Source organism: Besnoitia besnoiti, chromosome I (genome assembly GCF_002563875.1).
Source record: "Besnoitia besnoiti strain Bb-Ger1 chromosome I, whole genome shotgun sequence".
In the NCBI taxonomy this organism is placed as follows: Eukaryota; Apicomplexa; class Conoidasida; order Eucoccidiorida; family Sarcocystidae; genus Besnoitia; species Besnoitia besnoiti.
Genome location: NC_042356.1, coordinates 7,359,609 through 7,373,702, shown reverse-complemented (window position 1 = coordinate 7,373,702; position 14,094 = coordinate 7,359,609). Strand labels below are relative to the sequence as shown.

Genomic DNA, 14,094 nt, shown 5'->3' with positions numbered 1-14,094 from the left:
TCTCTTTTCGTTCTCCCTGCCTCACACGTTCCCTCTGGCGCCCTCTCTCTTCTCTGCGCCTCCTCTGCTCGCCGCGTTCGCGCGTCTGCTGGGCGTCTCCCTCTTTTTGCCTAGGCCGCTGACAGCGAGGCGCGGCGCCTGAACTCGCCGCCGCTGCTCACCGCGAGAGGTAGGCGACTGAGTGCAGCGCAGAGGAGGACGACGGCCGCGTCGCCCCGCGCGATTTCTCTTGGAGGAAGGCCTGAATGACGAGGGGGGGCGGGTACGGGCTGTTGGGAAAGGTGCCGCGCTTGTCGCGCCGCTTCCATTTGTTGTCATACTTCCGAAGCGGCGGCTCACAGATGTCGTTGAAGCTGAAGACACACGCGCCAGCTACACACTCCGCACCTCAAACATCCCTGTCACCCACAACTGTAGAAAAAATCTCCACGCAAAGACGGCAGACACGATGGTGCGCGAAAGCAAGCAGAGTGCCCTGAAGAGGCGTGGCTCCTACCAAAATCCGGGGTCGTCAAGCATGCGAAGCGCGCGCTGCGGGTCGTAGCCTGCGCGATGCAGCAGCTGGTAGGCGAACTCGGCCGAAAACGGCTGCCAGCCGGGACGCGCGTGCCAGCACCGCGAGCACCTGAAAAATACGCGAAAAATAAAGAAAAGTGCAATACGGGCAGGAACCGCCGCAGAGAGGTCATCCCTCTCCAGGAAAGTGGCGACACCGGCGAAACGACAGCCTCAGGCCCTGCCGTGGGTTCGACTCCGGCGCATCCGTCAGATGACCGTGTCGCAGTCTCTGGCCTCTCCCGGTCATTTCACCGCTTTTTTACGTTTTCTCGCTTACGTCTCCACGAAGTCGGCGAGCTCGGTCTGCGTGCGAATGCAGTGTTGCAGGCGGCCTGTGGCGATGCATTGTTGCCGCTTCTCCTCCAGGTGCCGTGGCGAGTAGACGAGCCGCGGCTCGAGCGCGCTGTGCCGCGCGTCCTCGAACTGAATGCCCGCAAGAGCCGGCGCCGCTGCGACCGCGCCGCGGAGCGTGAGGGCAAGGAAGCCAGGCGGCGGCGGAAAGGCCTGCGGCGCGTGAGGCGGCGCGGCCTCGAAGGGCGCCGGCGCGAAGAAGGGGAAGGGGGCTGGCGCGCCGGTCGGCGCCGCGAGAGACAACGAATTGAGCGAGGCAGACGAGGCGGAGGCGGAGGAGGCGCCTGCGCCTGCGCGGCGCGCGGCCTTTTCGTCACTGTCCTCGCCGCGGGTGGGGCCTGGCGCGGCGCGTGGCGGCTCTGACGCCCCAGCCGTCCCCCTAGGCGACTGCTGCACCGAAAGCGACGGAAAGAGCGAGCAGGGGAAGGGCGACCAGCGCGAGCGGAGAGTGTCTTGCAGCGCGAAGAAGGACGAAGTCGACGGGAGCGACCGCAGCACCGATGGGCACGCCAGCGCCGCAGACGAGACAAACAGCGACGACGCGGACCCCCACGAAGTCGAGAAAGGAAACATCGCCCTGTACGCCTCCTCAGCAGACGCCAGCTCGTCCGAGCGGGAGAGGTAGAAGTCCGGAAGACGAGGCACCTGCAAAAGAGGGAAAACCCGGAAAACAGAAAAACTCGACCCAAGCCGTGCGGCGCACCGCAGCCCACACGCGCGCGTCCGCTGTGACTGCGGGAGAGAGACGGCAGAGGAAGACACACACACACCGACCTTCCTTTCCCTCTCGCACGCACGCACCTGGTAGTCCGGTCCCACGTTGATGCGCGTCTCGTCGCCGCGCTTCCTCCGCCGCTTGCTCGCGCCGCCTGCGGCAGCCCCAGGAGGCCAGCGCCCGCCGGCGCCCGCGCGGCAGTTCGCGCTGAGGAATGCATGGGAGGCGAACGCAGTCGCCGAGGCCTGCAGCGGAGGCGACGCGGCGACCTCGAGAGGCGATGCCGCCGCGTGCGGCGCCGCGTGGGGAGCAGCGGCCTCGCCTCTGGAGGCGGCGGGAGCCGCGCTGAGGTGCGCTGAACTCGGGGACGACGGCGAAGAGAGCAATGTCGCCGTCTGCTTCGCTCTGGGCTGCGTCTCCGCCGCCCGCGCGGCGCGCGCGTCGTCCTTCTCGCGCCTCTGCGACGCCGGCGGTCCCCCGCGACTCCCCGCCTCGCTGCCTTCGCTCTCCTCCTCCTTCAGGCCTTCGCGGGCGCGGGGCGCCGCCGCCGAGCCCAGAAGCGAGGCGCGGCCTTCCCCCGGAGGCGCGGCCGCCGGAGACTCCGCGGCAGCCGCGTCTGCATGCGGCTCGCGCTTGGGCGAGAGGCGACCCTCGGGACCGGTCGCGGTCGCGCTGGCGACGTGCGTGGCGTCGGCGCGCGACGCGTCGCGGGCGTCGCTCTGCGGCGGAGAGGCGGCCTCATCCGCGGGCGCCCAGTCTCTCTCCGTCTCTCTGGCGAAGGGACGGCCGCCCGCGTCGCCGCCGCCGCGTCTGGCAGGCGGCGAAGACTCCCGCGAGCCGCGAGGGGCGAGAGGCGAGGACGAGGAGGCGTGCGAGGCTTCGGCGGCTGCCAGAGGCGCGGCTTCATGGAGCTTCCGGCGCTTAGCCAGCAGGAGCGGTGACAGCGCCGCGTCGTCGTCCTTCTTCGCGGCGGCGTAGAGCGCCGCTGGGGGCAGGAAGCGCTGCGGAGTCCCGCAGGGAGGCGAGGGCAGCATGCCCACGAGGAACGACGAGGCAGGGAGGCCGCCGCCCGCGCCTTTGCTCGCTGCAGACCGAGCGACACATTCGGGGCAAAACCAGTCTTCGTCCGACAGCTGCGGCCGGCGCGCGGCGTCCAGGCAGTCGACGTGGAACGAGTTTGTGCAGCCTTCGCAGCAAACGACCTCGCCGCCCCCACGACAGTAGAAGCAAATGCTGTCGTTGCTCTCCCGGCTGCTGCCGCCGACGCTCCGCGCGTCCTCCCCCTCAGAAAGATCCATTTTGTCGCGGGACGCGGCACGACGCACCACTGAACAGACGCGAGGCGAGCTGAGAAGCAGAGAGAAGCGAGACGGGAAGCGAACGGGCTCGAGGGAGACGCCACGGCTCGTGGTCGGGGGTGCGGAGAGAGGAGGGAGAAGAAAAGCGCTGGCACGCGCCGCGGAAGAAGAAGCCGTAGCCCAGACAGAAGGGGGACACGAAAAAAAAATCGGGAGCAACTCAGAAAATCAAGTACGGGACGACGAGGCCTGGAAACGAACGGAAGAGGTCATCGAGCCCTCATAAACAGGAGAAAAAGAAAAAAGACAACAAGGGGAAGGCCCGCGGGCTTTCTAGTCGCGGCTGACTCGTCCCCCTCTCTTGACAGAATCGTCTGCCCTGAGCTCCGCCTGCAGGCGCCCAGTCCCATCCTCCTCTCTGCTGGTCTGTCTCCCCTCCCTTCCTCACACACCTGCGGAGTTCCTTTCTGCTCCCTCAGGGACTTGCGCTCTCTCTGTTCCTGTCCTTCGGCGCCGCCTGCCCGCGTCCGCCCCTCCGCTCAGACGCCGCCTCTCGCGCCGCGCGGGATCTCCTCTCCCCCACTACCGCTTCGCCTTCCTCACCTCCGCAGCGCCGACAGTCTGCGGCGTTTGTTTGTTCCTTGGAAAGGCCAAGAAGATCCGATCGCGCTGCGTGACCCTGAAGGCCCCTGAGGTCGTCGGGAAGGCCGCCCGAGCGAAGTCGCGAAAGCGGTGCAGTCGGTTCCAGGGAGACGGGCGCGAGGCGGAAGTGGCGCTGGGTGAGGAAGAGTCTCGTGGGTCGAGAGACTCGCGAAAAATGATAAAAAAGGCTTCGCCGGTCTCCGCAGGCGTCTGCCGGCTGCGCATGCACGGCAGCACACCTGCGCAGGCCGCCACGAACTCTCGCGGGCGGCGAAACTGGAACAAGTCGAGGAGAAAAGCGCGCCGAAAAAACGCTGAGGAAGCCAACAGAAAGAATGGAAGGTGAAACGCAAGACAGCGAAGCGTGCCGCGAAGTGAGAGACGATATTTGCACGAAGGTAGGTGAGAAATCACAAAGTCACGCGAGGTGTTGCGGCGCTTGCGCACAGCAGACGCCGGCGAAACTAGCAGGCGCTGAAGCAGAGAGAGAGATGAAGCGCCGACCGGAACGAGACGCAAAGTCGCTGAGCGCAGCCTTGAGGAACTGTAAAATGAACGACGCTGGCGGCGATCCGCTGCCAGAAGGAGACACGAAACACCCTCCAGCGGAGGGTGCAAGCGCGTGCGCAGAACGCCGCACAGCGGGCAGCCGGTCCCGCCCGGAGTCTGCAGGCACTCTCTCTCGCTCGCGCATTCGGCTTCCTCCTCGTCTTCGCTGCCGCTTGGGGTTCCGCGAAACGACGAGGTCGCTGACTGGCACGTTTCAACAAACGGAAGACGCACAGAAACGCCCGGTCACGCTCGAGTGGCCTGGCAAATGAGTTAGGCGCCATCTTCGCCGTCGAGCGAGACAGCTAATTCGAAAGCTCGCGTAGAGGAACACAAGTGCCCGCGGCTGCGATCCCCGCATATATGCACATGGGCGCTGAACTGCCTACGAGCAAAAACCAGCAAAGCAGAGGACGCCTGCGTTGCCGAATGTCGCTATGGTCCTCACATGTGCAAATGCGCGGATCTCTCTCTTCATCGATGATCGAAGCACGACAGCCGGCGCGGAAGTCAAACGAAACAGTCCGCACTTTCATTTCCATCTATACGTGGACGTATGGAGACGCCTCACGGACTAAAACAGGTGCTCTCCTGAGCGGAAACGAAACCGCGTGTTGGGTAGGGGGGGAGGGGGGGGGGGGAGTGCATCGCGCGCGTTTCATGCGTGTATCTCCGTAGATATATAGATATAGATAGATAGATGTCGGTAAGTGTCAATATATAGATAGATGAATGATATATATATGCAGATATATGGATGTCGCGTGTGTATGTGTAAAGTGCTGGCAGCGAACCCTCTGCCCACGAAGGAAAAACTTGAGGAGGCGTTCTTTTGAAATCAGCGCTACTCGCGGACTCGGCGCCTCCTCGAGTGGCGCCTCTTTGACTGAGTTACTAATCACCTCTGCGCAAGATCGGTCGATACAGGGCGCTGTTTCCGCTTCGGTGTTCACGACAACTGCGAATCGACTTGCCTCCTCAAAAGCGCAAGCGTCGTCCTGCATGCTTTGCCCTCTCGCTCGCCTCGAGGTATTCTGTTTCGCCCAATAAGGAGGCTGAGAACGCAGCCCGCGACTCGCTAGCGAAAGCAAAACAAATTGTCCTGGAAACTGAATATGCCAACAGCTTCCCGCTGAGACTCTCGCATCCCTGCTTCGCGCGCTGCGAGCAGCGAAGCTAATCCTTTGAGAAGTCTCCCGCCCCTCCTCTGCCTCCCCCCTCCCCCCTTCCCCCCTGCCCGTTCCCAGCCTCGCTTGTCGAGTCGTGGGAATGCTGCACGCTGAGCATTCGAATGAAGAACGGGGAAATGCTGGCGGGAGTGCCTCACAGAACCTGACACGGATCGAGGCGCCGCTGCGGCAGGTCGCGCCTCCTAGCTCTTTGCGATTTGCCAATGAACACAGAAAGCCGCGCAACAGCCCTGTCCAGTTGCTCTCGCGCGCCTCCGCGTTACCAATTCGACGTCTGCGTCAGAACTTTCTGCGGAAAAGGCGCAGAAAACAGCCTAGAGGCCACACAGACGCTGCTGCGCCAGTGGCGACCCCCCAGACGCAGTGTAAAGAGTTCTCGACGGCCTTTGCGCCTAGACTCAAGCGGACGTGACTCATGTGCTAGGACAGAACGGCGATGCCTTCTTAATCTGAAATGTCCCTTTTTACCCGGCGGGATAAGGCTGCTTTTTGCGGAAAAGCTGCATTCTCCACTTCTCGCCAGTCTCTCTGGGTTTACACGCACTCCGTACACACTGAGCGCCGAACACACCAACGGGCCCTCGACCTGCCAGTCAAACTTGGGGAGATAAAGGGATCTCCGCAGCTGCCAGCGCGCGTTCAACAATTCTCTCTTTGTTTTAAGCTTCTTTGCACCGCGCTTGAGTCGTGTGTTTCGCTCTATTCTTGAGAAGGACGCCGACTTGACGAGCACGGCCTGCCGCTTGATTTTCCGCGCCGCGCGATGAGCAAACCGCAGTCCGTCTTTCCAGCAGAGCGCGTGTCTCTCTAGCGCCACCGCAAGAAGTTGCAAGTAGCCGCCACATACGTCTCGCTTTCTCCGCATCCGCTCATCACTCTCTGCTGCCTCACGGCGGAGATTTGCCGTTTCGCCTCCTGAGGTTGCTCGCCACGCGCGGAGGCCTCTCAGTGCCAAGATGGCGCGCGAAGAGGCGCAGCGAGAGTCGTCACCGTTTCTCAATCGCCTTTCTTCGTTTGCTTCGAGTTCGCCGTTCCCGACTTCGGCACCCCCAGGCCCGTGTCCGGAGGCGTCGGCGCTTGCGCGGGGGCGGCGGGGGCGGCGACACAGCGACGCGGGGGAGGGAGGCGGCGAGGCGCGGCGCGACGCAGAGAGAGAACGAGAGGGCAGCGGACGCGAGTGGAGTGACGCACCAGACAGCCGGGGAGGCAGCAGACGGCGCCGGCGCGCCATGCGAGACGACTGGGCACCGGAGCGTCTGCCGGCGGCTGCGTGGGCGCGCGCTGTCGAGGCGAGGGAGATCGCCCTACGACCCGACGAGCTCGTTCACACGACGTCGCCCTTCCTGCAGCTGCTGCCGCATCGGTGCGCCTCGCGGGTGTTCGCTGCGGAGGCCTTCTGCGAGAGCGGGACCTTCTACTCGTTCGGGGAAAGGAAGAAAGGCACCAGGCTGCAGGGCGACCTGCTGAGCTTTCAGGAGCCCTCGGCGCTCCGCATCGCCATTAGAGCTAGAAGGCGAAGAAACGCAGAGGGCGACGACGCGCGCGCGTCTCCCACAGAGGACGGTGAAAGCCTCGGCTCGAGCGGGGGCTCTGAAGCCAGAGAGGTCAGGCGCCTCGCGCCGCTCCTCTTGCTCTCTCAGCCTTCATCGCTGCCGCCTCACGCCCCTCCTCTCCCCTCCTTTCTGCGCGGACACCGCCCGAAGGAGACAACAGGCGCGAGGTCTCCCACCGCGGCGGTCCTGACACCGCCTGAAAGGAACGCCGATTTTCCTTCCTCCTCGGCAAGTCGCCGCCTCCGCTCTCCCTCGTGTCTGTCGCCTTTTTTGCACTTCCCGCGGAGACCCTCTCCCCACCGCGCTTCATTCTCCGCTTCAACGGTTTCTGAAGTCGCTGCCTCGGCGGCGTGTCGACCTTCTTCGCCTTCTCTGCGCCCCGCGTCTCCCTCCTCGCTGGCAGCTCCTTCTGTCCCGCCCCTCGTGGTTGGGGGGCCCTCTTCGCGCGCCGCGTCTTCGCGAAAGGCGGAGCGCAAAAAGAAGCACGCGCTGTTCGCCCTTTTTTCGAATTTCGCGCTTGCCACACATCCGTTTGGAGACAGCGTCGCCGGCGGCGTTTTGGCGTGTCTGCTGCGACACTGCCCAGGCCGCGGCGAGAGCTTTGCACGGGCCCTCTGGGTTGAGGAAATCTCCACAGAACTCCTCGCCTGCTACCTCTCCGCGCCCCACCACCCGCCCGCCTGCGCCTGCGCGTCTCCCACCTGCTGCGGTGTACGTACACTCGACGCCGACGACGACCGCGCCGCAGGCGAGGTCGACGCAGGCTGCAAAGTACGCGCAGAGTGGCGACCCGCAGCTGCGCAGGTCGGCGAGCAAAGCGACGAAGCAGGGCGCCAGAACGAAGGGCTAGGAGGAAGGCACGCGGGGCAACCAGGAAAGAACGAAGACGACGCAGCACCACGGCCTGCGATCCCGTCGTTCTCGGCGACTTCGTTTCTGCACACGTTCCTCTTGAGCAAGCGCCGCATCCATTTTTCTCGCTCCGGCTCCGCGTGGGAGGGCGCAAGTCGCAGAGACGCATCTCCCCAGCCTCAGCCGCGGACGCCAGGCATGTCGACGTCCGCCGTCTCCACGGGGGAACGACCCGCCGCCCGCGCGAGTGAGCGGCGCGAAGAGACGCACGCGGAGAGAAAAGCTCTCGACGCTTCTTCTCCCGCTCGCGCCTCTCCATGCAGAACGGAAAAGATAAAGCAGGGGTCGGCGTCCAACGCCGCAGTCGGCGTCTACGGGGCCAAACTAGACGAGCCTGAGCGCAGGAAGTCTCCTGCAGAAGAGGGCGAGGCCGGATGCTCCCGCCGACTTCGCAGGGGGGGGAACCTTATGGGCGCGGAAAGCCAGCCGCCGAACGAGAAATCCGTCGAGCGCACGCCGCGAAACTCGGCGGGCTGCGGCGCCCTCGCTTGTCACCTGCACCTGAAGCATTCGCATGCGCCTGCTCAGGAGCGCATCTACTATAGCAAGACTGGTGAGGCGCGACACTTGAGGCATCCGACTCCGTGCATTGTTTTCGAACTCACAAAGTTTCCTCGTGTCTCGAGGCGACTTGAGGAAGGGTGTGTCTCGAAGAGGCGCAGAGAGGCCAGCCAAGCGCCCTACGTGGCACCGAGGCTCTCCGCGTCACCCGCTCCTCTGGTTCGAGTCGGTGACCTCACGTGCTCACTCATCCCCAACGCACGAACCCCGCTGACTCTGAAACAGAGCGAAAACGACTCCAGTCACGAGATACAGGTTATAGTGATTCAGTCTAAGCGTAGAGCCAATCAGGTAGTAAGCTATGGGATCGTAGCTGATCTACCGTATAAGATATAAGTCGTTTGTGGAACAGCACCACCAATGATAACCAAGAACATCATACTGTATCCGCAAATGATGGCCTTTCCACTAGCTGCCTTTCGACTCAAAAACTAAGCACACCCCTTATCGTCCCTAAAATACTCAAGGCGTCTCCAAATGTCAGATACAAGTTGTCGCCTTGCTTGGGGGGCCTTGCTGGAGCCGCGCGGAAGTCCGCTCAGTCAATCGTCTGCGCGCCTCTCTCTGGTGTGTCAGCTCGCGGCCCGTTGCATCTGAGAAGCGCGCGCGTTTCCTTGCCGCCTGCCTGCCGGCGTCGTCTCTCTTCCCTGCGCTCGCGTCCGCGGCTGAGCAGCCGCCGGGGGCCGGAAGGCAGCGAGGCGACAGGCAGCGAGGCGACATCCAGCGAGGCGACAGGCAGCGCGTCCTCTCTTAGACAGGCGGGGACCGCAGCAGGCCTGGAGCACATCGAGGGGGCTTCCCAACCGCAGCTGCTGCCAGGTCGCTGCATCTCTCTGTGCGCGTTTTGCTCTCTCGATGTTGATTCAGGCAACGGGCCAGAAGACGTCGTTGTGATCCACGGCATCTGCATGAGCGGCTCCTTCTTCTCCGATGTCATTTCGTGCTTCGCGGACGGCGCGGAGGAGGCCTCCCCCGCCTCCGGCGCGTCGTCGGCGTCGCCGGAGGCTACCGCGCGAGAGGAGAGCGAGTCGAAGGCGACGGCCTGTCAGGCGTCGGCTCACGCGCTGCGGCCTCCGCCCTCCTTCCCCCGCGCCGGGGGCTCTGTGTCCTTGTCTTCTGAGGCCGCTCCTCCGCAGGCCTCTCGCTCGCGCCTCTCTCGCTGGCGAGCGCCTCAGGCTCGCGAAGGCAGCGCCTCGCCCTCGTCTCCTTCTTCTTCGTTTTCTTCCTCTCTTTCCTCCTATTCTTCGTCTCCGACAGCTTTCGCCGCGCGGCGCCGCGAGCGCACAGGCAGCGGGGATGTGAAGCCGCCCCAAGGGCGAGTGAGGGAGAGAGAGGAGAGAGAGAGCGAGCGGCGCGCGGAGGAGGCCGCGAGACAGCGAGAGGCGCGGAGTCGAGGCAGCGCGACAGCTAAGGCTCAGCTCGACGCCTCGTGCTTCACCTTCTACAACGTCGATCTAGTTGGCTTCGGCCGCAGCACGTCGATCTACTCGCCCACAGACTACTCGCGAATTGAGCAGGTAACGCAGAGGCGGCGTCCCGCGTCTGCGCTCTTGACAGACTCGCGCGACAACAGCAAAAGGCCTAAGAGCCGCCGCAGGGACGCGCTGGGGCGTGGAGATTCGCAGACGCAGCGATTTTCGATTGCGCGGTGTGTGTGCTTAGAGAGAGAAAAGCCAAAGAAGGCCTGCGCGCGGCTTCAGTTACCGGGATGAAGCAGCTCTGCGACTCTGTGACAGCTTCTTCCTGCTGCGGAGTGGAGTCTGGCGGGCATTCAGAGTGGATGGAGTTCTACTTTGGTTTCTTTTGCCTTCGCTTCTTGAGCTTGTAGTCTGTGCTTCAATGCAGCCTTTCTCTCTGTCTCGCTGAGCACCCCTACCCCTCATTCCTCGAATCTTCGCCTTCTGATCTTTGCGCTCGCTCTCAGTGCATTGTCGCAGTCCTCTTCTGCGTCTTTCCCTTTTTCTTACTTTTTGTGTGTGTCACTTTTCAGGCTCAGCGCGTGATTCAGGACGTGATCGTCGCGAACAAACTCGCCGCAGTTCACCTGGTACGCGCAAAAAAAAAGGCTCCACGTACACACAAGCCGATGCAGCTGCATGTCCCCACCCACACCCAATTGTATGCCTACGTACATCCATACATCTAACCGAATTTGTGTATATATGTATATATGAATATATTGACTGGTGAGGATGTTCCCCCACAGCCCTCTCTTTACGAGCGCACAGCGATTTACGGAGGTTCGCCCTCAGTCGTATGTTGTGCGGTGTCTCATGAGCGATACTCCAAATTCAGCAGTCCTCTACAGCTACGGTGTCTGGTGAGTTGGAATAGCGGGAAACCTCTCCTTTTCCTCACTCGGCAAAAGGCTCGCTTCCGCCGTAGCGTCACTGCGGCTCTACGCGACCTGAGCGTGGGCAAGGCCTGGCTCTGACCCCTGTTGAGTTTCCTCTGCGGTGCAGTAGTAAGTTAACCTTTTATCTAGTGCGAAGATGACCGCAATCCAGCTCTACCTTTCCTGTTGTTCTGTGGACGGTCTCCAGCCTGTAGAGAGCTTAAAGAAGCTCGACTCGCGCGAGCCCTTCTCTCGAGGCGAGCCTCTGTGGGGTGTCTCGCCACCCGTGCGACGCACGCGCACGAGCTCATCTCCTGGCGCATTTCCTGCTTTCGTTTTGTCTCGACTTTTTTTAACTGAGTCGTTTTCTCGCGCCTCTCCAGGTTGGGCACTCCTTCGGCGGCTTGGTGGCCGCAGAGGTCGCTCGCATGCTTCCCCCTGGCGCAGTGAAGTCCGTGCTTCTTCTCGCGCCCGCCTACTTTGAGTCCACCAGACAGGCGATGCAAATCCTCACAGCCATCCATTTCCCAGCTTCCCACGTGAGAAACCCGAGCGCAGAACGGCGGATTCTCTCTTCGCGAGGCCTCTCTGCTTCAGACGAATTGCTAGGAATAAGCGTTTCCGTCAAGAGCTTTACACACATAGATATGCATAAGGCACGCCTTTACCGCCTGACAGGCTTATCCGCCGATTCGGGCTATGTCGCTGCCCGGCTGCCTCTCCGTGTCCGCACACGCACATATACATATATGTATGTATATATGTATGCTACATATATATATATATATGCATACATATATATGCATGTATATGTGTATGTAAGAGAAAAATGGTGCCTTCTCGGTGTGTGTTTTGCAGTCGATTGCGCACCCAATTGTGGCGTACTTCATTCTCAAGGTGGGGCGGCTGCTGCGGCCGGTGCTCGAGCCAATTTTTCACTTCGTGGTTCCGAAGGATGAACTTCCGCAGCTCTCCGTCGCCGACCTCTTCATCATCGACCCCGCCGCCATGATGGGAACCATTCGCTCCATTGGTGCGCCGCACACACGCAGACGAAATGCAGTTTTTAGGAGTCAAAAGGTCAACTCAGGGTCGTACGTGCACAGTTATCGAGAGCAGGGAGACGCAGGTCGCATGCGCAACACCTTCATGTTCCGCCGTCTTTAGGTATATATATGTAAATCTATCTAGATGTATATGCAGATCTATATCTGTGACTCTGTAGTTGTATGTATGTATGTATGTATGTCTAAATATATATATATGCGCGTGCACCTGCACATAGATACATGTATATACATATATATTTATTCATATATGTACTTGTGCGAGCATGTATGTGAAAGGAGGATAAGGCGGATCCCGCAGGCGGGCGCCTGCAGGTTGTGGCTAGAGGAGGTCGCGTCGGAACTCACATGTGAAAGCGCATGCAGACCCTGAGAAACAAGCCTGGATCCGCGCTTCGCCTTTGTTGATCTGTGCATGGAAGCATCTTCTGGCGTCAACACGTCTGCGTTTTCCTGAAAACGCGTATTTTTCAGTTAACGAACGGCTCGAAGAGACACTTCAAATGCTTCAGGACAGGCGCATACGAGTGACGATCGTCCACGGCACTGGCGACGGCGTCATTCCGATTCGACAGTCCCAGTGAGTCCATATATTTTTTCCTAAAAAATTAAAAAAAAGAGACTGCGTGTCGCCTGGCTGCGTTGGCCCTGCCACATCTCAGTGGTGTCTTGCCTTTCAATCCGCATCCACACAGCTACAAGGAATCCGCCAGAATCTGGTTCCTAGTCTTGCTTGCGTGATGTTCTGTGACTGTGAATCAGTATATATGTGAATCCGCATCTATGCGTACACAAATAGACATAGGTATCGATACATATGAACGATTATTAATTTGTATATACAGTAGCTGTATATTTATATATGAATAACTGAATGCGATTCTGTTTGGAAAAATGCGATGTGTCTACACGAGTATTAATCTGTCTATATATATGTGAAAATAATCTATATATAAACGAATACGGCTTTTTTTCACGCCTAAATGTCGGCGTATTTGCCTGCTGAGAGACAAAACTAGGCAGGCAGGCAGGCCGTCAGGGAAGTGGCTCGAGGCCATACGATCTGTTTCTAGGCGGAGTTGTCTTCGTGGGCATGCGTTTGCCTGCATGCTACCCCTTTGGCCCAGTCGAGGCTCTGTCTGGGAAGGGTGTTTCATCTCGCCTTGTTTCGTGTTTTGGTTTTTTTGTTTAGTTGCATTCGTGTTTGAATATCCGTGGATCTTCTCCTTTTCTCAGAGTTATTGCGGAGCGATACAGCAACGTGCAGCTGCGCCCGGTGAAGGGGTTCGTACACCACTTTCCAAGTTCCCACAGTCGTTTCACTGCTCACCTCATTCATCAGGTAAAGAGCGCAAAACACCCGTCTCCTCTAAAAAACCGGGTGATGAGGAGGAAAGCCTCAGCGCCCTCGACTTTTCTCTCTTGCTACCCACGTACGCATGCACATACCCACATGGACATACATACATACCTACATATCTATATCTATCTATCGATCGATCTATCTATCTATAGGGGCAACATTCACACGCATGGTAGAGATTCGGCGCATCCGCGGATATTCTTCCTTGTTCTGTCTTCACGCGTCTCGCACTAGCGCTTTGCGGCATCAGTGAAAAAAACAATATCTCTTAGCGGAGTTTATGAGGCGTGGCGCGGAATCCTTTGCACGCCGCGGACACCGGGAACATGTAAACCGCAGCTAAGCTGTGCTACCACGGGACACACGAAGCTAGACTCCCTTGTTCACGACAAAAACGAGAAACCAATGTTGATAAGGCAACTTTTTTTCTCGCGCCAAAGTGTCCTTCGGCTCGGTAGCGAGGATGCGCCGCCAGAATAACTGTGTATCTCGCACTAAAGACATCTAGTTCCGGGATGAATCAGAGCACGCCTCGTGTATTTGCGATTGGCGCCTTCTCTGACTCCATACTTTCGAGTTACGCATCATCCGCACCGCACGTTATTCTAAGAAGCAATTGCCGGAAAGAAGAACGCGAAAGTCCGCAACTGTGCGACGTCTTATGAGCGCGTCGAGGCGCCAGGGGTGTTTCGGCCTCCTCATACCCAGTTGGATACAGTTCTTAAACTGTGACTCAGGAGGTTCTACGGTACCGCGAGGCCTCAGCTGTGAAGACAAGCATGCGGCCGCAGAGCGTCGCCGCCGCCCTGGGGTCCGCCGCGGAGCCTGCAGACGCCCTCGGGGCTCGTCTGGCTCTTGGTTGGGGACTCGCGTGTTCCGAATACCTCTGAGTTGTGGAAAATAAGGTCTCCCTGTCTAGAGTATACAAGTAGATGCCTCGGCCCCAGGTGTACTGGCTAGGTGAACTACTCACGTTTCTAAAATGCACTGTGTGAAAGCT

General features: G+C 60.2%; 2 protein-coding genes across 2 annotated transcripts; one reads left to right on the top strand and one right to left on the bottom strand.

The window, feature by feature from the left end:
- Nucleotides 1-157: 157 nt before the first annotated feature.
- Nucleotides 158-2,922, bottom strand: BESB_010370 (PHD-finger domain-containing protein; the record flags this gene model as incomplete). The annotated part of the gene is made up of 4 exons (XM_029359791.1): nucleotides 158-353; nucleotides 497-625; nucleotides 836-1,554; nucleotides 1,711-2,922. 4 exons carry the CDS (start codon nucleotides 2,920-2,922, stop codon nucleotides 158-160), a joined length of 2,256 nt encoding a protein of 751 aa, XP_029222704.1.
- A 3,337-nt stretch (nucleotides 2,923-6,259) lies between these two features.
- BESB_010360 (uncharacterized protein) lies at nucleotides 6,260-13,984 on the top strand (the record flags this gene model as incomplete). The annotated part of the gene is made up of 8 exons (XM_029359790.1): nucleotides 6,260-8,321; nucleotides 8,906-9,846; nucleotides 10,320-10,376; nucleotides 11,048-11,203; nucleotides 11,523-11,697; nucleotides 12,206-12,311; nucleotides 12,968-13,073; nucleotides 13,832-13,984. 8 exons carry the CDS (start codon nucleotides 6,260-6,262, stop codon nucleotides 13,982-13,984), a joined length of 3,756 nt encoding a protein of 1,251 aa, XP_029222703.1.
- Nucleotides 13,985-14,094: the final 110 nt, after the last annotated feature.